Source organism: Dinoponera quadriceps, unplaced genomic scaffold (assembly GCF_001313825.1).
Source record: "Dinoponera quadriceps isolate SergipeBrazil2010 unplaced genomic scaffold, ASM131382v1 scaffold37, whole genome shotgun sequence".
NCBI lineage: Eukaryota > Metazoa > Arthropoda > Insecta > Hymenoptera > Formicidae > Dinoponera > Dinoponera quadriceps.
Genome location: NW_014554446.1, coordinates 152349 through 180200, shown reverse-complemented (window position 1 = coordinate 180200; position 27852 = coordinate 152349). Strand labels below are relative to the sequence as shown.

The following is a 27852-nucleotide window of genomic DNA, read 5'->3' as shown; positions in this document are numbered from 1 at the left end:
ACGATGTGTGGGCATATTCCGCTTCAGACCGCGCCGTCCGACCGCGAGACGGCTTTTGTCTCGTAAAAACACAAAGAAATAAATTCGCATTGGCCGTTAATCGGAAATGCACTGTGTTGGAGATACCAGCGGCGGCGACGTATAAGGTATCCAGAATGGAATCGTAAAACACGTCAGTTTGACGTCAAGGTCAGTTTATCCCATCGTGACGCGAGCGTCTATGCACAGTACGGTCGATTTGCGAGTCCCTCGGGCAGCTCTAAATCGAGGATAGCCCTGGGAACACGTTGGTGTGTGTACGTACCGCAGGTGAGAGAAGGACCAGCGATGACTACCGATCTCTTCCTCTCATTTCCCGCCGTGCCGAAACGGATCAGAAGAGAAAGAGAACAGCCAGAAAGAGAGAAAGAGGAAGAGTAAGAGAGAGAGAGAGAGAGAGAGGCACTTGACAGATACACGAAAATGGAAAGACGCGTTGTTAGCCAATGCCGCCGGCGATGATGCCTCCTCGGACCACGTCGTCACGCCGCCTACTCGTCCTCTCTATGCTTTCGACCGGTATTTTCGCGCGGACGACGAAATCGGTACGCCGAAGAACACGGGGGCCCGGCTCGGATCGCTCGCTCACGCACGCCCGCTCGTTTGCACTCACGCACCGTCGCGTCGCGCGTGTAAACGCGCCGCGTCAAGTGGCACAGAGGCGCGAGCGCATGTTCACGCATGCGCACCCACACGTACGCACCGAAATTCAAGGTGGCTCCGAGCGATTAAGAAAGCGAGACGCGCGCGACGCGGTGCGTAATAGTCGCATGAGCCGCGTGCGTGCTCCGTACCGATGCACCGCTGTTCCTTCAACAAATATATATACTCGCGGGAATACGGAGGGAGAGAGAGAGTGTATGAGAGAGAGAGAGAGAGAGAGAGAGAGAGAGAGAGAAAACCGAGCGCGCGAGCGTCGCCGTTACTCCGGATTCGCTTCGATCTGCTCTCGCGCGCGCTCTCTCGTAGCGGAGACGGACACCGAACAACGACTTCGTCATCCCCGTTTACCTTTCGCGCAGCTTAAGCTCGGTATACACTGAACGAACGAACATGGAACGAACAGCAAACGCAAACTTTCGTTGTTGGAAAATTGAAAAGTGCGTACGCCATAAATCCGGGACCAGCAACAGATGTGGTGAGCTTTTAACCTTTTTTGCCTCGGAGCGATAAAATGTAACGTAATTTTTAACGAGAGGAGTTTCCAGACATCGCAATTCCCGAGATTTAATGGCGAATTCGATTGGATGCATCTAGTGCGCACCAAATGCACATTGAGGTCATATTAGTGTAGTTTTGTCTTTATATTTTATATTTGAAATCATCTGAAGTTCATCTTTAGATGTTCCGTGGCCAATAAAACAACGATGTACTGGTATCTGAAGATGAACTGTAGATGATTTTAAATGTAAAACAGACTATGAATATACGACCTTAGTGTGCACTGGTGCGCACTAGTGCATCCAATCGAATTCGTCATAAGGTAGTTGCTCCGTAAAGTGCCGGATTTTCAGTGGCGACATTATGGGGCCCCTACATAAGTTTATTATTTACTGAAAAAAGTGTATTTTCTGTAACTTCCTATAATTTCATTTGATTATCTAAATAATATGTTAATTTAGAACGAAGTTAAGACAAATATATACGCACAATATTATATACAAATACGGAGATTTTCATCTTTTGTTTTTCTTATTAGTGCTTTATCTATACGTCAATTGAGCTAATGGAGGTACACGCATAACCTGCAAAGGCGATGCAAATATGGACACGCATAATAGGAAGTAATATAAATATTTAAATATGTGGATCCGGAGTAACGAATCCAAACGAAAAATCCAGAACGTTTCAAGTCGATTTTCTTATAGGTGAGGTTATCAAAGAAAGTTCGTGCGCATTCAAATGCGAATATATTACATTCGCTGTTCGTTCGTTCGCTCAGTATATACCCACCTTTACAACGCTGGATCCGGTATTATATAAATTCCATTATTATTATTATTATTAAAGGTTTGTTTATTTAGCGCTCCGGGACAAATCCCGTCGACCGTGGGTCGCATAGACGGCAGATTAAAGGTTGCGACATAATTTTTTCAACGAGTTTCGCAATGCATCGCGTGTCCAATAGAATCTGTTTCTTAGCAATTCTCTCGGGAGGGATACATTTTCCTATTGGATAAAAAAGTGTTGCAAAACTTAAAAAAAAAGTGTTGCAATCTTTGATCTGTTGGCTGTGTGTATATGTGTGTGTGTGTACATATAATATAATTAATGCATTCTAATTGTTTATTTCCACAGAGATATTTGCGTCGCCTTTGCAGATCAACTCGTTGGGATATGATTAAACGATTCAGTATCTCGAATAGGATGATGGATGATGCTATCGCTATACGTAATATAATACGTAATACTGAAGGTCAAGCGCTTTGAGATTAACTGGCTTTGTTCGAAGTATCAGAACTACTAATGATATATAAACTGGAGGAACTATAGAATTTGACGTTACTTTTCGCTGATTTTTCCCGTCGTTTGGTGAGAACGCTGAATCTAAACACCATAATACGATTGCTTAATTCGATATATGGCAACTAAGTAAAGCATACTCGTCGCACTCTCTCTCTCTCTCTCTCTTTCTCTGTCTCACATACACATGCCACGAACTTTTTTGAGGTAACACACACGTGGTGTCCTGCTGACTTTATTTCTAACAACAGAGGGACGCGGCTCGAGGAGGACGACTTGCATCTCGTCTCGCTCGTGTGAGAATGCCTCGCTTTTCGTTTCTTTCCTTTTCCGTCCGTTCGCTTCACTCCTCGTCCGAGTACGAGCAGATCCGTGTCGTGGAAGAGTGTACACGCGTCTCTCGATTAAAATGCCAAATGGGACGGGACGGAATTTCGAGCGAAAGTCATTTGCGAAAATGACATCAATTGCGCAACTGTTATTTAAAAAAGCAAAATCAAGGCGCGATCAATCGAAACTCTCTCATTCAGAAACGAGATATAAAACATTATTTACAAAATACGTGCCAACACACGTACGCGGGTTGTTTTAATACAACGCTGAGACGCGGCAGAAACCCCGGGTCGTTATCGAATGAAAACAACAGAAAGGATACCTCGTCGTCGTCTCGCGAGATCGCACGAGGTGAGTAATCGGTCGATGACGAGAAAGAGTTACTCTCCGACACTTACATCTATATTTATCAATTTCCTTTCACCGTTTGAACCAGTTCGTTTATGGTGCCTGGTGAATATGGAGCAACGGAACGTTGCTTTCGTTCGGTTTTCAGCCTGGCGAAAAATCACGGGCTTCACGTGACATTTCAATGGGCGCACCAAAGCGCAGAAAAGTGCACCTACGCGTGACTAGGAGTTTCCTCGATGCATTAGACTCTCGTTATTACATAACATAGACGAGCGTGTACGTATATATAGTGTAATGCGCAGATGCAAAGATAGACGTAACCCAATTTGCGACAGCTGAAAATTTTCACTCCCTTCCGCACCGAAATGTATCATCCGTCGCATCGTATATCACATGTTACATATACACTGAGAGAAAAATATCTGAGAGAAATAAAAAATATGTATTCGGTGGGTGCTATAACATAATTTACAAAATCTAAATTTTTCTATTTGAATATATAGATTAAATAATTGTTGATTAAATAATTCTATTTGAATATATAGATTAAATAATTGTTTTCATGGAAAGCTACAGATTTAAGAAATTGCACATTTCCTCAGTTGAAAATCTTTTCCTCGGTGCAAAAATACGTATCTTGCTATAAATATGTTACTAGTACTCACCGGATATTTTTTTATTTCTCGAATTTTTTTCTCACACTATGTGAGAGTGTGGTTCTCACTTCGCCATAGATTTTTATTATCACGGTCTAACGTAACGATTACGATCTGTGTAATGGGAAAATTGAGAGCGCGGTGTACTCAGAGTGTGAACAACAGCGGCGGAGCACCTTTCTTATTTTCAACGTTGCCAGATTCCAGCAATGTTTCATATTCGCCGGTCTCGCATTTAGCAGCATTCAGCAGCAACGCGGCAATTTTCCGTGCCGCGCGACCGCTTACGGGTCAAAGCGTCCATTAACCATTAACCGATTGTACATTCTAAACTCTGTAAAACTTCTCTCTCTCTCTCTCTCTCTCTCTCTCTCTCTCTCTCTCTCTCTCTCGCTTTGCCCTTCTCCGTCTTTCTCTCTCAGTCGCAATTATACGTACAGCGAAGAATGTCCGCTTATCGTCCGTCGCTGGCACCAACGATCTTCGATACGATCGTCGTAATTAATGTAATTATCGTGATTAGATATAACGAGACGATGAATGAGTCATCCGTTAAACGGATGATCGACGCTATCGTCAAAATCGGGAACAATATCGGCGCAATCGCGATACTTTGATTTTACCTCGAAGATGCGGGGGTTCGCGACGATTTTCCCGTGCAATAACGACTGCCATTATCAAAACTAGAATTGACAAAGTTGAACTACACGGAGAAAAATTATCTGGAGAGAGACTGCGAATTTGATGCTGTCGAAGCGAATAAACATACAGGGTGTTTCCTATAAGTACTGTCTATTAATATTTTAGGAGTTGATTTCTGGAAGGTCGTTTTATGAAAAAGTTCATATGATAACATAGTTCTATACTTTAGAAGTTTTGGAAAAAAAAACATTTTCCCCATTTTTCCGCGGATTTTCTCGTTTCTTACTTTCTTTACGGAAAAAAAATAAATGCAGCAAGTTTTAACAGAACATACGTGAATTTTTCTAAACGACCTTCTTCTGCCTTTGAGATAGAAACGAAGAAGTCCGTGGAAAAATTAGGAAAAGAACGTTTTTTTCCCACCCTGAAACTTTAAAACTATAGACAGTTCACGCGAATTTCTCCTCCTAAAACGACCTCAAATATAAACTTCTAAAATATTAAACAGTACTTAAAAGACACCGAGTATATTTATATATTTCCTACGAGAGTATAAAATTTGCCGTCCCTCTAGATCAGTTCTCGCCGTGTGTATAATTAACGATGATACGCGAGTGCGGATGCGGCTAACGTGTCTACCGGGAAACGCTCGATCATCCCCTGATCGCTTGACGCTTACGCGACACGTTATATCGTTATTTATATCGTGATATCGCGAAACGAGATATTTCACAATTCCTACGGAATAGTATTGAGAAGCGTACGCGGAAACACACACACAGACACGGTGCGTGTTGCGGGCTTGGCTGATAGATTCGTGGCGCGCTCAGTGGGCTGCACCGCGTGCCACTAAGGTAGCAGTGCCGTTGGTTTTTGCTTCACACGCATAATCCGCTTCGGCGAGCTAGGCTGATATTTCCCATATGTTGTATTATCAAACATAACCCCGCTGTTCCCAACATGGGATAACGTGCACCGTTACTCCCGGCACGTCATGCAACTTCTCGAGACACAAATCCTCGCTGAAATTACAGTCATTTTCGGCAACTCAATTATATCTTCCTACGGTTTTATAACTCCACCGAACGAAAAATAGTAATGGCAATCAAGTTATTACCACCGACACATTACAGTAACACTTACTGGGAAAACTGATTCTCTCCCGACTATAATTCTTTCGCTCATTTCGATTACAGTTACAAATACCAACAATTTTTTTCCTCTCGATACGTGCCACGTCTTGACTTCTCAGCTAGAATTAAATCGTGCAATAAAAACAGCACTGGTCTTATCTTCGAAAACCAGCAGATTGGCGTGTTTAGAATAGCGAAACATTTCTAAATGATAATATCGTTCTCTCAATGTATCTGAATTTTTGATCCGAAGACCGAGAACTTGACGCAGAGTGACGCAAGATCTCCGACTTCTCGCTCTTGTGACACGCTTTGAAATAGGTTGAAGTAACGTTTTGTTGCATAACGCTCAAGGTAGTAGTACCTTTTGTCGAACGATTCTTGAAGTTAACGGCAACTTATTAATAGGCATTTTTCCACAATTATTCGTTCACTGGGACGTTATCGTCTCTCAATTATGCGGATGGGCGGATTTTACTCCGGAAAACCGACCGACCCGATACGAACGTGGTTAATCTGTCCTACCTACTTCTCTATTATCTACTATGCTTCGCCGGCACTCAAGCGTAGCCCTGGTAACCAGTGCCGTATGTGTCGGGCGACCTAACCCGGGAATCGCCGTTAACGAACTAGCGTGATCCGGCCGAACCATAATTCAAATATTCCGATATTTCCGATGTGAATTTGCTGTAACACACGTGGTCTCATCTCTCTCTCTGTCTCGTGACGCAGGAAAACGAGTGTAACAACGACGGGACACGATCACTTACGAAATATCCCGCTCGTAAACACCGCCGTCTTCACTCCGATCTCCGGTCGATCCGCGCGATTATCGACACGCGGTCGGCGGCAAAGAGCTCGAGACGCTTCGATTTGACGAATTTCAGAACGAACGAGAACCTTTCTGCGACCGAAAATCTGACGATTTTTCCTCCTCTCTTTCAGAACGTATCGCAGCCTTCTCGTCGCCGAGAATACACGCGAGAAAGGTACAAATATGCGTGTGTACGTGTGCATGTATATGTGTATGTATGTATGTGTAGGTACAAAAGCAAGTTACCGGACGAGATGATGGTCACGGAAACGAAGGGAAGACGCGTTATCGGTGAGACGCCACTACTTACATTTGATGAGGACAACCCCATTATGCAGTTCCTCCATCTCGCGGAGGCGAGTGTTCCTCGCGGCCGATTTGCTTGCGTAGTCCTCTCTGTCTCTCTCTCACACGCACGCACACAACACCCTCTCTCTCTCCCTCACTTTACCATCACTTTTTGACGTATTCGCAGAAAGCGATCGCGCTGCTAATTCACGCACGCACGCGCTCGCTCGCGCGCGCCCACACACACGTATATCCGTATACACGCGCGCACATGCGTGCGCTCCGCGGAAGAGGAGGACGATCACACGGGTGCGAACGAGCGACTCGAAGTAAAATCGCATCGGGGAGAGCACGTGCGCGCGGCCGGCGCGGCCCGGCACACAATTAATAACGCCGCGACATCCGACGATAAAGACGACGCACCGTGGAAGCCGACGAGGAAGCGGCGAGGCGAGCGAGACTCGAAGCGGCGAGTCAACATGGCCGTGCGCGCGCGCGTGTTCTGTATCTCCGCGCGCGCCGCGTTGCTCCACGTAGTAGCCGCCATACACTGGAGCCCCAGAGGTTGGAGTAAGAAGCGAAGGGCACACGGAGGCAAACAGAGAGACGGAGAGAGCGAGCAGCAGCGCGCGCGGAACCGGGAGAGGGGGAGGAAGGAACGCGCGCAAGAGAGAAAGAGAGAGAGAGAGAGAGAGCGAGGGAGTACTGTATATTGCAAGCCACGAGAGAGCAACGAGAGAGAAAGTATATGCGCGATCGAGAGTGAAACACACAATGCCGCAGCGCGAGCGCGCGTCCGAGCGCAGCTGTGAACGCGCGCGAGCGTGTGAGAGAGGAAAGTGGAATAGGGGTGGACGGGACGAGGCGAGAGACAGTGAATGAATATAAAAGAGAGGAAGAGGCGCGGTGCAAACGGACGAGAAGGGATGGAGAGGGAAGGGAGGGGGATGAGAAGTAAGGGGGAAGAGACTGGGTGTGAGAGAGAGAGGAATATGGCGTAGTTGTGTCGCCAAGTCGAGATAGTAAGAGTGCTAAAAGAAGATGGGGAGATCTCCACTCCAGCGGACCACCGGGCAGTGCCGTATTAAGGTCCATGCACACCACATGTAACGTCAACGTAACGTCAAGTTCTCTACCCCACGCACGTTGACTATCAACCGACGGTGATGCCACCACGTCACATCATGATCGTTGCAAGATCAATCTATTTCGGGCTATTACCCCGATCGGAGGTCATAGGTTGCGCTTGAAAGCCTACCTTTCTCGATGTTAAAACGTTTCCAGGATATAACCGGCTCGGCAATGACGGCCGTGATTCTTGACAGAGGAGAGGGAAGCGAGAAGAGATTGTTGGATCGGTAGGAACATTTAGAATTCCACATTGTCGTAAAATTTTATCGTTTCATTGGCGCATAGGTATTCAAAAAAGTGATACGAAGAGTTGCCGTCAGGCAATGTACAAATCGAAGTATGTGTGTAAGCTTGGTAGAGAGTGCCTTGACGAGCTTGAATAATCGATTAAAAATAGTTCTAGTAAAAAATTTGCAATAACGAATGTATAAAAGGTGAAAGTAACTCGACCGATACGATGCACCATGCGAGTACATTTAGTACCGTCTCATTGCTATACCTTGCCCAGACGGCGCCACGATATATTTATACGAAAGCACTATATTAATTGAGCACGAATTATGCGTAAAATAACGCGAATCAATTGAACAAGATCGGGAATAAATAAAAAAAAAAAGCTGAAATAAATCCTTTTAACTCTTTCTGTTTATAATTATGCCAAGGATCATTTTAAAAGGAGAAAAACAAAAGACATTGTCAGGTCAGTGGAAAAATTGAAAATTCCATTACTGTGTGAAATTTATCTGTGTTAATATATTAATATATTAATCACCCTTCTCCCCTCTTTTTAAGATCGTCGATACTGTTTATACAGAAACTCTGTAGGAAGAATGGGCCGATAGATACATTGTTTCTGATTAAAAAAACTACAAATATGTCGGACTATTCGGCTAGACCCGCCATCATTCGATTCACACGCACTCGCTTTGTTCGCGTATATCCAACAATCTGTTCTTTCCAATCGCACCTCTTGAACTTCCGTTATAAATGTCGCATCTCTCTAACGCTACTTATGTATTCGAAGAAATCGCACAAAATACCTATCAAAAATATCTCCCCTCCTCTCTTGCCACTAATCTCAGTTTCCCCTCGCACAAGATTCCGTTCATATATTCCTATGTCGATGCATAAGAGCGAAGAAGGCTCACTCGATGTAAGCGGAAGACAAGAGAAACAAGGACGGACGGAGAGAGAGAAAGAGGAGGGGAAGGAGGGAGAAACGTTCCACGTGATCCCGCATCTGCTTCTCCACCGAGTGACCCCACGGCTGACCCCTTCCAAGTACCAATAATTAACTCCATTCGCCAAATGCACGCGAGCGCACGGATCGGAAAGTATGAGGACCGAACAGTCGCGTTATATCGCGAGCAGCGCTCCCATAAAAGAAAGGTTACGCGTATTCGGGCGGTTACGTGTGGCCAAACACTGTCAAAATAGACGATTATGTCCAATGTGGAACAGCGAAAGCAACGCAGACACGGGGCGGGGGCAACGGCGTATTATTCTCGTGTTCCATTTTCTGTCCGTGTATGTGTATGTGTGTGCTCCTCTGTTATTTGTTGCGAAAATATAATCAAGCATAACGAGTGATCGATCCGACTTACCGGTGGTCTTATTACTGCTGCTGTGCCCCAAAGCATGAAGTTTCTTCCAACCTTTCCAGCCTTTCTTCCATATCATAGCAGCCTTCGTTTTACGCTGAACGATACTCGATTCCGGACAACCGCCTTTCCCCGTTCCTCTTCTCAGCGATCCCAAGACCGACCTGCGAGTTCAATTCGGCGGGTTTAATGTGAAGATAAGACAGTGAGTGATAAATTTCGTAAAATAAAATTCGCCCAAGACTCGGCAAACCACATGACGATGTTTTCTCATAATTTGTCGAGTCTGTAGCCGGAGTTAAAAGATAAATGTATATGTAAAAGAAGGATGTCTCTTCATCAATGTACCTGTAACTCGCGCTGGAGCTACCGCTGAAGCCACTGTCCATGTCACATCCGACGCGCGAGAGGAGATCGTCGGCAGGGCCGACCGAAGGCAATAATTCCTCGGTGGAAGTGCCGTGGACTTCCTGTGGCACTTGCTCCTCGTTATTGTCGACCACGGACGGCATCAGCATCGCCTCGACGCTCAAATTGAGCTCCCCAAGCACACGTCGATGTCGCGACTGCACACGACGCACCTCCTCCGCTACGAGCGATCTTCGCGAGCCGCGTAACGCAGCACGGTGACATTGTTTGCTGAAAAAAATTCGTCGCAATCACACACATTGCGTCGGAAACTGTCGCAAAGTGACGGGAAGTAAGAGAGATATAAGAAGATAAATAAGCCCCCCAAACAACGTAAACTTCTAAAAGACGCCTTAGAGACTAAGATACTAAGACACGACTTATCTACACATATCTACTTATCTACATATTTTTTTAGACGTCTTTTAGACGTCTTTTTGAATCTTTCTAAGATTTCTTTTAGAAGTTCACGCTGTCTGTTTTTCTCAGCTGAACTAATGCGCTGGGCACGTCAACGCTATTGTTACATTTATAAAAAAAAAAAAAAACTCAGTTCGTGTGGCCAAATAGAAGCCCGACGAAAATTCGATGAGAAACTACCTCCGTTTACAACCGAAAACATTTTCACGGGGGAGGGGAAAAAAACGCTGTTAATGTAACTGAATCTTCTGTCCAGAGATCGGATGAAAATCGGTTGTAGGAGCAGAAAGATTCCTATGGTAAGTTTCTACTCGGTCAATCGCGCTTAATTGTTTTGATACGAATATTTTCAGCTACATATTTTATCACCAAATTTTCATCTGGTCCCTCTTCAGTTAAGAACTGAGATTTTTTTGCAGCTCTACTCAAATTCGGTTGAGATAACTAATAACAATAGATCAGAAATTTCCCGCGAGAATCTTATTGTTGCCACAGCCGAGTTTTCCGTCTGATCCCCCCGTTCTTCCCGGACAACGAAAAATTCAGTCACACTCACGGAGTTGTTTTTCCTATCGAACGGGTAAAAAAAAAAACTCAGTTCGTATAATTGAATGAGAACCAAACGAAAACTCGGTGATTTATAAACGATATCTCTGTCCCCACGGCCGAAGCAATTCATCTGGACATTCAGCTGTATAAAAACTCCGTTGAGATAAGTGAAAGCGTTTGACTGAATAGAAAATTCCTACACGGGAGAAACAACTCCGTCGGTATAACTGAATTTTCTATTGTCCGGGGACCTGACGAAAACTCGGTCGGGTTAAAGTAAGGTAAAATTACCTGCCTGAAACACGCACCCAACTGTGGACATTCTTGTTGTCTTTATATTTAAATACAAATGTGATTAATCTTCAAACTTAAAATATTATATAACATGAAAGTTTGAACATTCGTGTTTAAAAATCAAAACAACAAAAATATCTCCGTGTTAAGTGCGCGTCTAGTCATTGGTACTTTTACCTTAGAAATAGGAAGATTCCCGCGGGAAGTTTTCAGTCGATTTTCTCAGTCGATCGCTCTCAGTCGACTCGGTCGAATTTTACCGCGGCTGAATGTTCACACGAGTGTTCTCAGTCGCGGTAACGGAAATATCATTTCTTATCGTTAGAGTTTTTATCCGGACCCTATTCAATTGCAGCAACTGGGTTGTTTTTCCGTGCATTCGTCGATAATGAATGGGAGGAGGAAAGTTTGATTCTCCAGTTGCATCGCAAGTACATGGAAGAAGCGATTCCGTCGGTGTAACTGAATGTCCCGGGGGACAAAAACTCGGTTGTGGCAAATGGAAAAAATTCCTGCGGGAGGTTTCCGCTCAGTCAATCGCCCTTGGTTGCTCCGACTAAGTTTTGACACAGCTGAAGACGCAGAACACATTCTCGTGTCGCGGCAACCGAGACATATCATCTCTTCTCGTCATCGAGTCATCTGATACTTTCAGTTACGGGTACTGAGAGATATTTTTCCGTGGGCAGAAATCTAACCGTTGGCTCCCGGCCAACAGAAAATCCACCTCCGCGCCGTTGTTTTCCCCGCGTGGCCAAAAAGAACAGACCTGTTGCCTGCCTCGCGACATTCTCGACGGGGAAAATCGACTTCGGAGCGCTCGGCAGAGTCTATCACTAGAATTGCGCTCGTACATCGCGGAGCACGGTTGGCACACACGCGAACACTCACCGCGCCGAACGGATCCATAATTGAATCGAATCGCTCGGCCATTCATTTGAACGTTCACCGAGAGGGAAAGACGAAGCGAGTAGAAGCGCGCAGTCTTTTGACAACGCGATCGATCCGAGCGCGCGCGCGCACACGAGAGTTATCTCGTCTCACTGACTTGTGCGCGGCACAGCCGAGGACGTTGGATGAATAATCCGTGACTTGTTTTCTTATTGTTCCCAACTTAATCGTTATCTCCGACATCCGCTGCAAGATGCATTGAACTGTGGGGAACGCGATTGCTGAATTGTTGCTCATTTATACCGCTCTCCACGCTCTCGCATACATTAGCGCTGGAAACTTCATAATAACGATGACGATTCAACGCGCATTTTCGGCAAAGCTCGAAACGGAAGTATAATTCGGCTTTCTCTTGTTAGTTCAGTTTCTAATTGCAAATATCTCACAGCGCGTTGATCAATTAACGTTGATTAATTGTCTCGTAACTCCTCCTTCGTTCGCGCAGGTGAACTCGATAATAGAACACTCACCTGATTTCCGATATTTCCTCGTAAATGTTTTCCTCCGTGCCGTAACAGGTTGTGTAAGTGTGCCTCTTCAAAGGATCGGATCTGATTTGCTGCGACTGTTGTTGCGGTTGTCGTTGTAACTGCTGCTGCTGCTGTTGTTGTTGGTGCTGCTGCTGTTGTTGTTGTTGTTGTTGCTGCTGCTGCTGCTGCGAGAGTACCTCCGTCGAATACGCGGCATGAAAATGACCGGCGTCAGGCTGATAATAAGCGTACGAGTAATCCAGAAGAGGATGATGTTGGTGAGGGTTCGTGATTGGCGATACCACCGGCGACATTGGTTCCATCAACGTGGTGCGTGACCTCTGCGGAAAAAAACCGAGATTCCGACATAGTCGCGGGAAGAACAATCCTCAGTCATCGTCAACACGTTGATTGCCGGGTTGACTTTCATCGGTTATGTAAAAGCCTAACTGATGATTGATGTACTGAAAGTGCAGTATGCAAATATAATCTGAGATACATTCATACATGCATATGTATATATATATATATATCGTTTACTTTGTTTCATCGGATCTTATTGACTGTACAAACGATTTGAATGCGATTAATTATTCATTATATGTAACTTAACACGTTGAGTTCCGCGCTGATTTCCATCGATTAACATCTAACTAAATCACTAAATAAATATTCGTCAGTCAGTGGTCTTCACCGAGGAAGGTCGGAATCTACGACTGAAACTTTTGTACTTTCTCTAAGATTCATTAACTTGGTAAGTTAAATTACTTTTATCTTGCAATTACCAGCGCTGGCTCTTAATTGCCTTGTCCAATTTAATAAATTATTACAAATGCACGGTAAATAGATACTACTCAGGATATATATATATATATATATATATTTCTTACTTCCTATTTTATAGATAATGCGATTAATTATATTTTATACGCAATTTAACAAGACACTACATGCAAAGAAAAATATTATTGTACTGCGGAGAATTACTCAGTTTATTTTTCTTCCTTTCTTCTTGATGGTTATCTTGAACAAAAAAATATTCTTAATAATAATATTAAAATATATTCATTCATCAAATATTAGAATATTATATAAATATTAGAATATTATGTTAATATTAAAATATATTCATTCATCAAATATTAGAAAAGTTCGTTATTATTTATTCAAAAGAAAAATTTGCTCCTCTTCAAGAATATTATAAACTTTATCGAAGAAAAGTTAAATTCGGTTGATATTCGGTTAATATGAATAAGCCGAAGTTTCTGTTTATTAATTTAATATTTTTGATTGAAATACTAAACTTACTAGGATTCAAAATACATTCTGAATAAATTGTATGTTTATGACATGAACCTATGAATGTACTTGCGAGTATATATAAACTTGTGTGAAATATTTAAGACAGTATTTACTTGAACGCAGTATATATTTTTCTGTGAATAATACAAGTGCAGTATCATATCAGTGTCGGTCACCAATGACCATCGCGGGATTCAAGTCAATAACGAAACGACGTTGCCAAAAACGAGGGAAATTCTCGTCGAGGGATCGCGCTTGAAAGCTCGAGAAAGCATCCAAGCGAGCAGCCAAGAGGGAGCGTGCGTTATCGGCAACGAGGCAATTAACGACTTCGTCCCCGCGACTTACCTGAGGAGGTGGGTAAGGAGGAGGTGGGGGAAATTCCAGGTTGACTATTCGCGGCGACGGGACGCCCGATGTCATTCCTGGCCCCCCTAAAGACGAAGCCATGGTACATCGTTTGAGAAGCTCGGTTTAACTATGTGCCAATGTGTCTATTCCTCGCCTCCGTACTTCATCGGATTGTTCTGCGACAAATAAAGAAGGCAATCGTTATCATTCGCGTTACGCGTCCCGGCTGCAGCCGACGCGCCACAATGAACGATGTTGGAGGACGATAAAGGCGCGCGTCGTTCTCGAGTCCCATCCCAAAATTATACGGTGTTATTTCGGGCCGTAACGCGTCCCGGATGAGGTGTTACGAAATATTCATCTTCGCGGCGACGGTGGAAGTGCTCCGTGTTTATCGTTCGAACGGAAAAGTGCAGGAAGGAAGCGGGGTCCGCGTAAAAGCGGCACGATAAGCGCGCTCGTGACTATATCTCGCTCGAAAAGGATGCAGGTGTGGGCGAGTTCCATTGTGAACGATCGCGCTTGGTGAAATTCGACTAATCGTGCATAGTAGACTTGGAAAATATAAGTAAAAAGAAACCATAATGAGAATAAATAACCAAACACTCGGATGATCAAGAGAGACCCCGAGTAGCCGAAATTAATATATAATGAAATTATTTATATAATTATTATTATTAATAATAATTATGGATAGTAAGTATTCACAATAATAAATTATTGTTAATAGTAATTATTATTAATAATAAGATCACTGCGGCATATACATTGTTACCGATACGGCAATGCACTGTTACATTTTACAGTTTGAAATAAAAAGAATTGAAAGAATATTCCTTCGATTGTCGAAAACAGTTTTTCAAATCCTTAATACTTCGACATCTTGAGAAATCTCCCGAGCTTGAAGTTCACATAAATTAAATCTCTGCTCTTAAATTACTGAAATAGTTGATCAATGTGACGAACACAGTGTGTGTGCGTGTGTGTGTGTGTGTGTGTCACGCACACATTTCGTAATGTTTACAAATTCAAATATTCCTATAAACCGAAGAAACGAGCGTTGGCTCTTTCTCTTTCAAGATACAGATTTCCAAATACGTTAATTGTTCGCGAAAACAATTCGCGATGGAACTCGCGGAGTGATGGCGAAACTCAGTGCGTCAGCTGAGGAAGATCCACTTCTCGCGCATTACGGGGCAATCGTCTTTACCCTTTTGCAGCGCGAGCAATTATAATGGGAGATAAGTGATTAAGAGCGCGAAACTGGATGAATAGCACGGTTGAATATCCGTTTAACTCCAGGATATCTAGACTCGACGTGATTCCTTCGCGACTTTGCGACGCGAAACTTTCGTCTCTTTTACAACTTGAATTAATATTTACCGTTTCTTCAATATATACTCGGAAGCGTGTAAATTTTCTCATTGAACATCGGACGCGTTTAGAAGCGTCAAAAATTTTTCCCGCTTCCGAGTATATAATATATACACTGTGACTGAACCGTCGATTATTAACGGTTATTATCACGAGTTCCCATTTGCATATCTCTGTGGGATCGAACTGTGTAAATTTTCTCACCATTAAGCTTCGCCAACTGGAAAAGTCTTTGATTTTTCACCGTGCGCAAGGCTCTTCATTACTTTCTACTGATAAAAGAACACTACCTCGGCTCGGAGATTACATTTTAAGCGGAAAAATACATATATAAATACATACACACATAATGTACATCGATTCGTCTCGGTCAATTGATCACGGCGAGTCGCGATCGCGGGGCGTCAAGGGCGCGCGTTCAGGTCTGCTGATAATTAAACGGAATTACCTATAGTAGGTGAGGCGAGCACGCACCACGGAACGACGAAACACGATCCTGCGCGATATCGCGCGCGTCCGAGTGTTCTCGCTCTCTCTTTCTGCGGCAGCGCAAAAGCGGGCTGTCGCCTTATTCTCCGGAGTCGCCGACAGAAGACACAGAGAAAGGCTGGGATTCGATTGGCGGCGAAGACGGCGCGCGAAGTGGCCGGCCGGGCCACACACGAGCCACAGGAACGATTCGTTTGTGCCTCGTGCTTAGATAGTTTCGCGTTCGCTCATTGTTGTATGTGAGCAAGCACGCCCCCTTGAGAAGCCAGTCGACCGGTCGACCGAGAAAAGCCGCGGGGGGAGAGAGGGAGAAGGAGGAGGAGGAGGAGAGAGAGAGAGAGAAAGAAAGAAAGAGAGAAGGAAGAGGAGAAAGAGGGGGCGGAGGGAGGCGAAGAGAAGGGACGAAAGATCGTGGGGAGAGGAGAGGAGAGCGACGACGACGGCACAAAACGTCCCGAACGCTGCGCGACCGCCGCTTTTCACGCGATCACAATAGATACACATGCATACACACACACACACGTTTGTCTCAGCCGCACCTTCCGCACCACTCGGCTCTTCTCGCTCTTCCGCCCTCGAGCGCGCAGGTCTGCCTCGCTTCGCGGGCAAAAAGCGCCGGGGAATGCAAAACAAACGGACGCAACATTATATCACTGTGCGTGCATTCCGCGTACACGGTGAACGTACGTACGTGCCGATCGCGCACGCGTGTACCGCGTCTCCGATCTGGGCCCCGAAGGATCGAACTTCCGATCGATCTCCCCCAGTCGGTAAGTCCCGAGCACCGACGACGTGCTCGATCGACGGGATAACGAGAGAAACAAAGAGGAAGAAGCGAGGCGTCGTATGTCCGAGTAGACGATCCACGACGACAGGGCAACCGGAGGATGACGATGATCCGCGCGAGCCGATCGCGGCACGCGCACCCCCGGACCACGAAATGCGCTTTCCTTTCGAAAAAAACAAAACAACTTGTGCGTATCACCTTTCGCAGCAGCTTCGTAAAGCACGTAAAGCGTTCCGTCGCGAAGCCGTATGAGGCTGCCGCCGGTCTCCGGACTCGACTAGACCGCGTCTCGTGCCCATCCGTAGTACCGGTCCCGGCTGACCCTCTCCGCACTGGGAATGTGTAAGTGCGAATAGCGGAGGAAGAGAGAAAGAGTGATAGGAAGGGAGAGAGAGAGAGGGAGCAACGACACCGCGATCCTTTAGGTGCGCGCGCGCTCGCACCGTGTTGCTTCTTAGATGGCGCCACGACGCTGCGCTCCAACCTGAAGTCTGTTCTTTTTAGCTGCGCTTCCTCCCCGTACTCGATCCCTTCGACACCCTTCGATCCCGTCTTCCGGCGAAATTCAGTCGTATCCCGCGGCTTCGAGCTCTCGATATTCGAATTTTCATTTCAACTTTTTCCGTTCTTGCCTCTGAAGAATATTGTTTTCGTTATTTTCGCATGTCTACAGAGCGTGCCAGCTACAATCGCGCACAAAGGCATCTGATACCGATCCAGATATGTCTGTATCAACGGTGACGTAATGCTTGTTGCATTTCGGACGTAATCGGGCTGTTATCGCTCGATACGCCGCGTCGCATTTCGTTCGGATTTCGCAATGATCGAACGTGTTTGGCTTGTGCTGCGTCTACAGATCGAAAAGAAGCTCCCATCATTGCCGAAATTGTCCTGCTATTAAATACAAATGAGCGGAATTGTAATCCAGTAAACATCAATTATCAGCAACATTACAACGATGTTATAATTTTGCACTCAACAATATAATTGTTATATACAGTGCATGTTATATATATTGTTGAGTGAGAAATTATTATGTTGATTATAATGTTATTGTTAGTGTTTACTGGGAAATAACATTATCAAGATAGCAATCTTTAAGATGTCTTATGTCCTGATTTTAGATTTTGTGCTGTCTGGGTCACGGATAGAATTTGAAAACGAGGATTTCCGCGCTACATAACACGCAAGTGAATCAATTTCGCGAACACATAACAGAACACGTGAACGAGTGATTCGTGTCTTTTAAGTAGAACGGACAATGACGGCATGAAAATAACGTCAAAATGATAAAAAATAATTGAAAAATGAGTTTTATAGTCATTTTTATATCAATTTGACGCCATCGTCATTTTCTGTTCATTTTCTGGTCTCCGACATTTCGCAAACACGAAAAATTGGATAGATTAAATCATCTGTTATCTCCCGGTAAACACCAACCGACAAGAACATATGTCAATGTCGTAATTTCTCACTTGACATATGCAAATGCAATATAACGCACATGTTATGTAACAGTTACATCGCCGAGTGGAAAATGATAACATTAATGTTACGTTATTGATGGTTGGTGTTTACCAGGCCTCTCTGTCTCTGTTATAATATCTCGATACGTGCGTGTGTTATCTCGGTGCGTCTGTTTTGTAACTGTGCGAATCATGCGCGAAATAATTTGAAACGAAATCCGTAATTAAATCTATCGCTTGACGGTCGAAGGAGAAGATCAAGAGATAATGAGAACTCTTTATCTCAATGATGCAGAGTCTTCGCTGCGATTGCGTTTACTTTACAGTCGAACGCCAGACGTGTTCCGAGCTGTATCTTCCTCCGCAGTGAGAGTACAGAAGTTCTTCGTGAGACGAGAATATGTCGGGAGATTCGAATCGCATCTGGCGACGATACGCAGTGTTCGAGCGTCCGCCGAAGGAGATTCTGCGGCCATTTTCACCGTTGGAAAAAACTTTGACGGGTCCTGGCCCCAGTAACTGTTCGAATCGAGTCCTCGATGTCCTCGGCCGGCAAGTGCTTGGTCACCTTCACCCCGAGATATGCCAGGTATTTCCGTGACTCGCTTCGGCACTTTGTGGTTTTTTTCACTAACCGTCGTGTATCATCAAATATATTACCGATATAATGCTACTTAGCGGATAAAAAAAACAAAAATGTATCCCTCTTCCAACAGTGTTGCGCGGACAAAGAAAATCTCAGACAGCACAAATGTCCCAAAACAGTCCAGAATATGTCCGGGGTGTACTGAGTACATCTAGAACGATTTCAAAATGTTTCGTGCTGTCTGGGAGTTTTCTCGTCTGCGCGAGGTTTTGAAAAAATAACGGACCGTTCATAGATATATTCTTTTTTATTCATTGTAAATAGTATCATCCCAGGCAGAAGAGGGCATTACAATGACGTTAAAATCACGAAAAAAATGACTATAAGGACTCACTTTCCAATCATAATTCATCATTCTAACATCATTTTGATTTTACCATGATCTTCCGCTCTCCTTAGGATATCGATAATATATTTGATGATATATTATCGGCAATATATTTGATAATATATGACGGTTATTGGAGAAACCACAAGTTTTGTGCCGGGATATTGCTGTGCAATATTTCCGCCGGGGTCTCTTGCAAAAAAGTATTACTAGCTATGATAAATTGGCCAGTGATAAATTACTGCAGTTCAGTAGTTTTATTATTAGCACGAGTAATAAAACTACTCAGCTGCAGTAATTTATCACTGGCCAATTTATCACGGTCAGTAATAATTTTTTTCTTCTAAAAGCTATATCATGCTTTCGTTTTATTGGTATAGCGAATATAATACTTGCTAACGATAAGCTCCCTGCATAAAATTCTATCGTATATTCTTGTTTCCAATTTCACCGCAACGATTCACTCTCTGTAAAAAATGATTTTTGAAATAAATAGAACACGACGATGCTTTCCTTGAGAATAATTAATCGGAGGACCACACTATACATACAAACATACATACATATGTACAAACTTGAAATTACGTTTCAGTAAACATCAAATGTCAGTAACATAATATCGATATTTAATTGTTACATAATATATGTGTTATGTAATAGTTATATTATCGTGTTGGACATTAAGTATCAATGTTATGTTACCGATACTTGCTGGTGTTTACTGGGGTGTAATAATTTCTTATAATGATTTGCATTAATCGACCGATCGATTAAAAGTGGTAAAAGTTTCCTTTCGCAGTTGATGGACGACATCAAAGCGGGATTACAGTATGCGTTTCAAACCAGGAACCGACTCACCCTGGCATTGAGCACATCCGGTCATGGCGGGATGGAGGCTTGTTTGGGAAATTTGCTTGAATCCGGCGACACCGTACTGATCGCCAAATGCGGCTTTTGGGGAGAACGCGCGGCAGACATGGCCGATCGTATCGGTGCGAAAGTATGTGGAAAAGATATTAGACGATTATCAAATTAATAAAAAATTTCTATTAGCTTTTACAACTCTGATTTTATGAAGAAAAAAAGGAACAGAAGTCATAGAACATAAAAGTAACTGACTCGTTCTTCTCATTCTAAGAATTGACATTTCAGGTGGAATTTCTGGAGACTGAATACGGTGTAGCTTTTGAATTGGACGACTTGGAGGAGGCTCTGAAGAAATATCGGCCGGCAGTCATGTTTGTCACTCATGCGGAATCGTCGACGGGTATGAAGCAGCCTCTGGAGGATGTCGGTGCACTCGTTCATAAGTAATATATGCTTTGTAATATGTGCGTGTGAGTACACGAACAAAATCTCAGTTCCTGCAATTGCACAGAGATCAGATAAAAACTTAATGACAAGTTAGTGACAAGAAATGATATCTCTGTTATTGCGTCTTACGTCACTGATAGTTGGCGTTTACCAAAACAATTTGACTGAGACAACTGAAAACAATTGATCGAGTAGAAACCCTCCCCACAGGAATCCTTCTGTTCTTACGATTCCTGTTCTTAATCGAATTTTCGTTCGGTCCCCAGGCGACGAAAAATTCAGTGACACTAACGGAATTGCTTTTTCCGTGTGTGTGTGTATGTATACTTACGATAGAATGGAAAAATTCAATTCCTCCTCTCACTTATTATCGACGAGTACACGGGGAAAAATCTTGAGAAAGAAACTCAGCGGGAAATTCAGTTACACTAATTGTGAAATTGCTTTTTTTCCGTGTAGGTACGATGCTCTGTTGATCGTCGACACCGTGGGGTCGTTGGGCGGAGAGCCGTTTTTCATGGACGCCTGGCAAGTGGACGCGGTTTACACCGGCAGCCAGAAGGTCCTCGGTGCTCCTCCAGGAATAACGCCCGTTTCCTTCAGCCCGCGCGCAGAGTGCGTATAATCGATACCGAGCGAGATTCCCCACAAGAGTGTATATCTTCGGTCATTCGGACGCGCGGCTACTCGTGAGAAAGCCGCGGCCGAGAATGGACTATCAGATATATGTACAGAATGTCAATCGAATTCGTGAGTCATCATTGCGGTCTGTCAGAGGTGGTCGCCTATTCGGTTCCCAGGTGAATCATATCATATACATGCGCGTCGAAAGCTCAGAGGGAATTCTTGAACGATGACATTTTGCACTCTGGTCGACCCAGAATCGAAGAGCTTTCTTCCGTAACTTTGTGCCTCCCACCGAGTCTGTATCTTAAGAACGAAGGATTTTACGTAAGCCGCAGGAAGCTTCGTAACTCCCACTTCTTGAAATCTGAACTTCAGTCTGTTTGAGCTGGAATCAGAATTTCACGTGTTAATTAATTAATTGTTAGTTCCATACTTTGATAATGATCAGCAGAGAACTGAAAATTCGGTATATTTGTCTCTTCGAATTATGATCGCTATTTCCATCACAATTTTTACCTGTCGTTAGTTTGTCAATTATACTTCCATAGCTATTTCATCAATTTAGGGTTGATATTTATAGTCAGATTTTACATTTAAGATCGTCTTAAGTTCATATTTAAATGCTTTGTAACCAATGAAATGACCTATAATAGCATCAAAAGATGAACTGAAGATCTTCATTATAAAATCCGACTATCAGCGCTGCCATCCAGTCACCGAAGCAAAAAATAAATCGTAACTGCTTCTTGGAAGAAAGGTGACAAAGTGACCTCTCAGGCATCAAAAGGGACATATTTCTTATCAAATCCTGAGAGTAACTAAGACCATTTAAGCCCTTGCGAAGTTTGTCTCTCTTGATCCGGGACGCTCTCTATGTAGAACGCCTATATTTTACAAATCTAACGGCAGTTGAGGAAAAAAATGACCCATTTTGGACGACAATGAATTTTTCTAACGACTTGTCAGGAAAAGCATGACAAAAGGTGGCTTAAGTGACTGGATGGTGGCGCTGGATTATAAATACCGGTCTAGTCATTCTTTATAGAAGTCTGTGATAACTGAGTAACGCATTGTCATACCACAGGAGCAAGCTATTCGGGAGGAAGACGAAGCCGTCCGCTTTCTACTGGGACATGAGAATACTCGGGGACTATTGGAACTGTTTCGGCGGGGAACGCGTGTATCATCACACAATAAGCGCCACGCTGGTGTACGGCTTGAGAATGGCACTGACGCAGCTCGCCGAGGAAGGACTGTACGCTTCTTGGACCAGACACGCGGCGGCGGCTGTTAGATTCAAGCGAGGCCTTCGGTCGCGCGGTCTGCGGTGCTACGTCGAAAATCCGCGCTATCAACTGTCGACTCTCATCTCGATAAAATTGCCAGACGGGATCGACGACAAGATCGTGGCAGCGCGAGCCATGAAACGGTGAGTTCTCTTCTTCGCAGTTGTCTTTTTCCTCGTCCTACCCTTTGAAATTGCCAGTTTCGTTAGAGAAGATTCTCGGATCGCTTTCAGGTACAAAGTCGAGATCAGCGGCGGTCTGGGACCAACAGTCGGTAAAATTCTGCGTGTCGGACTGATGGGGGTCAACGCGCGACCCCGTACCGTCGACCTTGTGCTAAACGCTCTCGACGACGGACTGAAACACGCCCTTAAACCCAAGATGTAACGGAATCATTATTGCGATCTTATTATTAACGCTTCGTTAGTCGCGATATCCATTAAATACCATTCTAATACTCATCAATTCTAATACTTATCAATTTTTTCTTCAATTTTTCACGTATGTTTTAGTGCTTGATTTATTATTCAAGTGCTAATGAAAGAAAATTTGTTTCAAGAAGCAGAGGGAAATAACGGGAAAGTTAGTGTATCTATGAGATATATTTATGCAGGCAACCATTTATGGGTGAAAGATATGGAGACTATCGGAGGTTTAATGATTAGTACGCATTGAAGTTGAATGTGGTTACAATCCATCGAGTGATTTAGAACATCGTAGGGAGAAGACCGTTTAATAGACAATAATAATCGTAATAATAATAATAACAATAATAATTTTTTAATTAATAAATTGTTTTGGCACAGTACAGAATAGCATCGATTTCCGTTCTCTACAGAAAAACTATCAAAGTGCGCGTGTCACACGCTTCTCTCGACGAAGGAGTAGAAATACAAAAGAGATTTATTCAAGATCATGGCGTTGTGTGTGTGTGTGTGTGTGTGTGTGTGTGTGTGTGTGTGTGAATGTGTATATATATATGTGTATACGACGTCGCATTGCAGCACCGTAACAGCACACTTTGTAAACTCGTGATCATCTCGCGACGAATTGACGGAACTGTACTTTAGCGCGACTCGGCAAATTATAATTCGCTGCAACGAACATCTCGAGCAATGTTCACTTTTCGCCGTTTCTCTCTTTCCTCTCCTTGTTCTTTTCTTTTCAATTGTCCGTCACGCTGGATAACGATGGCGACTCTTCCTTTCATGCGATGTAAAATTGCATATACACTGCTCTCATCCCTTTACATCTTTTTACGTTAGCTATCCCGGTCAGTTTAAGCCGATATAAACACTAAGCCTAAAGCCTTCGAATTTCTATAGTTTTGAAGGTTCAGGTTTTTTCCCCATTTTCTACGGATTCCTTCGGTTTCTGTCGCAAGGGTAGAAAAATTCATTTGTAAAAATTCACATGTATTCGGTTAAAATCCGCCATATTTATTTTCTTTGCCGTGAAGAAGGTAAGAAACTGAAAAAATCTGCGGAAAAATGGGAAAGTGATTCTTTTCGGAGCCTTCGAAACTATACGAATTTCTATTCCATGTACATGTAAGCGTCACGGAGGACCGCACCGATAATCGGTATAGTACGTACAGTACGCCGATAAACCTTATTAAATGAAAGNATATATATATATATATATATACATGAAGCATGTCGGAATAAGAGCATGCTGCTTAATTAAATAGTTAATGTTAACTCGCCCGTCTAAATAAGACCGATCACTTACACATGCGGATGACTTTAAATAATCATGACGATAATAATAATAATAATAATAATAATAATAATCGACAGTAAACAATAACATGCGCGGGGATTTAGAATGGCACTGAAAGCATGCACGCACGCAACCTGTGACTCTATGTCACCGAAGGTCAAGTGATCGAGCGTGAGCTTGAGGTCTACCTAATGTTGCGTCAAGATATGAGTTCACACGCACGTTCGGTCATCATTCAATCTTCAGTGATCTTGAGTCATGGACCTTCGTACTCATCATGAGAAGGGCTACAAACGTAAGTATTTAGGAAACTATGCTTCAGTATGAAAATTCAGGTTGACCTTCACACGGCCTCCATCCACGACGAAATTATTGCCACCGTACAACATACGCTCCTCGAAACCGTAAGATTCTCTGTGTATGGTTTCGATTTTTCCTTCTCTGTATCACTTAAAATAGTAGAGAAAATAGTAATTTTTTTGTTTCAAGTGTGGGCAGAGTTAGCTTCCCACTTTCTATACAGGGTGTAACCAATTTGTGCGCGCCATGCATACAACGCGTTGTTCTTCGTGAAAATTTCGCAGTCCGAAAGTTCTGAATTATCTTTTTCCGCGAAGCTTCTCGCACACACAACATTATAACGTCCTAAAGACGTTATAAAATTCCAGAGATATTTTATAAAACTATCAAAATGACTTTAACACGTTTCCCCAATTTAAGATTTTCTTGAGATTGTTTTAAGGCATCGAAAATATTATATTTAAAATTGCTTTGAAACATTTATATGTGAATGTAATTATAAATTTTTAGGATTGTTTGAATGTGTTAGAAAGGAAAGGACGTTTTATTTATTATCCTTTATCGTGTTGCAATTAGTCGAGAATTATGATTAGATTGAAAATTTGTCCATCCGCCTTGTTTCGAGTTAGAATAAAATATCGATGATTTTTAGCGGAAATGGCGGATAATGGCATCCAGCGATATCTGTTTTAAAATCTAAAGTTTAAACTTTAAAACATAAAGCGTATGTTGCTGGATATGATCATCATCCTAGCTAGTTTCCACCGATACTTGATCGGTAATGTGGACAATTACACATGCTCCGAAAAATGTTTCATAAGAGATGTCTATAAGACATCTATGATGTGTGGGTTTGTAAAGCATTAATTCTAATTGAACTTCAGAACAGTTTAAGTATAGTATGATACTCTTGAGAACACCCTGTATATATGCGTAATATATAAATATCGTACTACAGTAATTAACGCAATGTTGCTAGAGTAAGATCGATTTCGACTGCTTAATTATACACGTTTTATATACAGCTCGCATATTCAACGTTAAACATCACTGACTACGATGCATATTCGGTACGATATAAGGCACTTATGGTACACGGAGAATCAACTTCCTTCATATGAAACACATTACGTCGAGAACAAGATAACGTTGAGTTAATGTTAAGGCATATATGGACGTTCGGTGTTCCATTGTTCCGAATCAAACGCAACGACCTTTACAAAGTGTCTCTTAAAGGTTTAAAAAAAGATTGTGAGGCGGAGGTATCGAAAGCTGTGCAAGTTTTTTCGCCAGTTAGTGGCCTCTAGATTTCTATTAGCGTTTCTATTCTCGTCTCGGGCACGCTGCCCGATAAATCTCGCCGATAAAGTTTATAAAACTCAGAACAGTGATATGTGCGAGACGGAGGATTACAATTAATATAATATAAAAAATGGAGAAACAGCCGGGATTATAGCTTATTGTCAAGTTTCGCTTTCGTATACTTCTAAAACTTATATCAGAATAGCGATATATATATATGTGTGTGTGTGTGTGTGTGTGTGTGTGTGTGTGTGTGTATAAACGAGAAATATAATTAGATAAGTATATGGCAAATCTTCTGTACCAGTTTCTAAGAATTTCGTGAATTTCATCCTAGGTGATAGCTTTCGATAATTTTGATAAAAGAAAAAGAAGAAAGGCAAGTTTCAAGTTTATAAAAAGATCTACAATCAAGTGAATATACACGATTCCCAGGATATCATCCATATCGCCCAGTGTTATTACGTTATCAATTACATTCCCGAATCATCAGGGAACCGAATCGTTATGAAAAATTAATTCACTTATCGAGATTTTCGAACAGATAGAAAAGATACTCCTAATAATAAATACGAGATTTATATATCATAAAAAAAGAGAGAATATATCTATCGCTAACGAATATTGCTGCTTATTCGATCGATAGAATAACAACGTTGCTATATTGTTGAAGGGGTCACGCAGACATTAGACACGTAGAAACGTAAATATACTATATTTTACCGACGAATAATAATTAGATTAACCGTAACAATCGCTATGGGGAGGATAATAAGAGTGACGTGGCAATAGCGATGATAACCAATTATAATAACGACATTAATCGTACTAGAGATCTAATAGAGCAGTTATAATAATACTATTAATACAAATGATTTTGTGTGTGTGTATATGTGTGTGTGTGAGAAAATAAAATAATAATTATAATAAGTTGGAGTTATTAGTAGATCATTAGCAATCGTGCGTAATAACTGATATCGCCTTCTTCGGAGGTTCTTCAGTCTTCTTTGGTTGCTGGGTAACTCGAAGAGATTAGTGGGTATAGTAGGGCACTGTGATACCGCCACGACTAAAAACTCGTTTCTGCGCTCCGAGTTTTCACCCTTCGTTCTCGCAGCATCGGCATTCCGTTAACGTAACGTGTGTCACTGTTGCGAAAAACAGAGTGGAAGGGCGCCCGGTTTCCGTTCCGTTTGTCCGTTGATGAGGATCAATTGACTAATAAGCGTCTGGCTGCGGGTGCTGGAGTCTCTCTCTCTCTCTCTCTCTCTCTCTCTCTTCCTCTCTCCGTCTAAGAGCGAACGACCGAGCGGTCGTGGGGGATAAGAATAGCATCGGATGGTGTACCGTCCACGTCCTTCCTCTTATTACACTAGCGTTCTCTCTCTCTCTCTCTCTCTTTCTCTCAGCTTCCTGCACGCGCATGCGTAAATGTTCGCTGACTTTAGCCGGCATCGAACTTTGAGCAACGAACGCGATCCGATTGTCGTTAGAATGACCAATCTCGTCGTTGTCGTCGTCGAACACACACTCTGTCTCCGACTGTGTTGTCCTCGTGTCCTACTCCTCTCCATTCATCAGTGAAATGCGGCAAACTGTGTCGAACTGACCTCACGGTCATCGATTCTCCCTCGCGCCTCGTCGTCCGTCTTTTTAACTCTTTCGCTACGAAAGGCCCCGGTGGCCGCCCGCGAACCCATCCCTGTGTGCGAACGGTCGCGCTTAGAACGCGCGCGAATACAGACAGTCCGTTGTCAAGATGTTACATTGCAGCACAAGAACAACGTTTGCCGGCTTGTCCGTTACCGTAACGACGAAAACACGATCGTCGTGAGACAGGTTCGTTAGATTATTGCGCGACAAAGTGACAGACGCAAACTTCAGGTCTGCTCTTCGTGGCTGCACCGAGTCGCGCTGAAAGTGAAATAGATACGCGTATCTGACGCTCGGCGGAGGAGAGAAGAAAATGGGAAGACTCGGTCAGAAAGTGCAGCTGTGAAGAACAGAACTTCCGC

At 43.2% G+C, this 27852-nt stretch overlaps 2 protein-coding genes and 1 long non-coding RNA gene across 8 annotated transcripts in view; 2 read left to right on the top strand and 1 right to left on the bottom strand.

The window, feature by feature from the left end:
• LOC106749366 (rho guanine nucleotide exchange factor 10-like) overlaps positions 1-17147 on the bottom strand; it is a 31150-nt gene extending 14003 nt beyond the window's left edge. The window contains exons 1-5 of one of the 4 annotated variants that reach the window (XM_014628745.1): positions 17045-17147; positions 14194-14372; positions 12544-12884; positions 9800-10090; positions 9455-9615 (exon numbers count right to left, since the gene is read on the bottom strand). In XM_014628745.1, the coding sequence (XP_014484231.1) occupies positions 9455-9615; positions 9800-10090; positions 12544-12884; positions 14194-14295 (895 nt within the window). In that variant the 5' untranslated portion in view covers positions 14296-14372; positions 17045-17147. Of the gene's footprint in view, positions 1-6741; positions 7638-9454; positions 9616-9799; positions 10091-12543; positions 12885-14193; positions 14373-16018; positions 16430-17044 lie in introns of those variants that run through there. The other 3 variants (XM_014628738.1, XM_014628755.1, XM_014628763.1) reach the window with 3 other exon arrangements.
• LOC106749408 lies at positions 809-2650 on the top strand. The gene is made up of 4 exons (XR_001374857.1): positions 809-1177; positions 1739-1823; positions 1908-2049; positions 2338-2650. It is a non-coding gene; the product is annotated as an uncharacterized LOC106749408 (long non-coding RNA).
• A 497-nt stretch (positions 17148-17644) lies between the features above and the next one.
• On the top strand, positions 17645-24153 carry LOC106749699 (serine--pyruvate aminotransferase, mitochondrial). 3 transcript variants are annotated; one of them, XM_014629396.1, is made up of 6 exons: positions 17645-18901; positions 20086-20286; positions 20439-20596; positions 21060-21215; positions 22312-22656; positions 22747-24153. In XM_014629396.1, exons 1-6 carry the CDS (start codon positions 18713-18715, stop codon positions 22898-22900), a joined length of 1203 nt encoding a protein of 400 aa, XP_014484882.1. In that variant the 5' UTR covers positions 17645-18712; the 3' UTR covers positions 22901-24153. The 3 variants fall into 3 exon arrangements, with proteins under 3 accessions (XP_014484882.1, XP_014484899.1, XP_014484892.1); XM_014629413.1 differs by having other exon boundaries at positions 18758-18901; positions 20133-20286; XM_014629406.1 differs by having other exon boundaries at positions 18758-18901; positions 20073-20286.
• Positions 24154-27852: the final 3699 nt, after the last annotated feature.

Excerpts from the sequence above, each read along its gene's own strand:
- LOC106749699 (XM_014629396.1), top strand. The coding sequence starts at position 18,713 with ATGTCGGGAGATTCGAATCGCATCTGGCGACGATACGCAGTGTTCGAG. Across the intron at positions 18,902-20,085 it reads TTCACCCCGAGATATGCCAG|TTGATGGACGACATCAAAGC; the intron begins GTATTTCCGTGA and ends TTCCTTTCGCAG. Across the intron at positions 20,287-20,438 it reads CCGATCGTATCGGTGCGAAA|GTGGAATTTCTGGAGACTGA; the intron begins GTATGTGGAAAA and ends TTGACATTTCAG.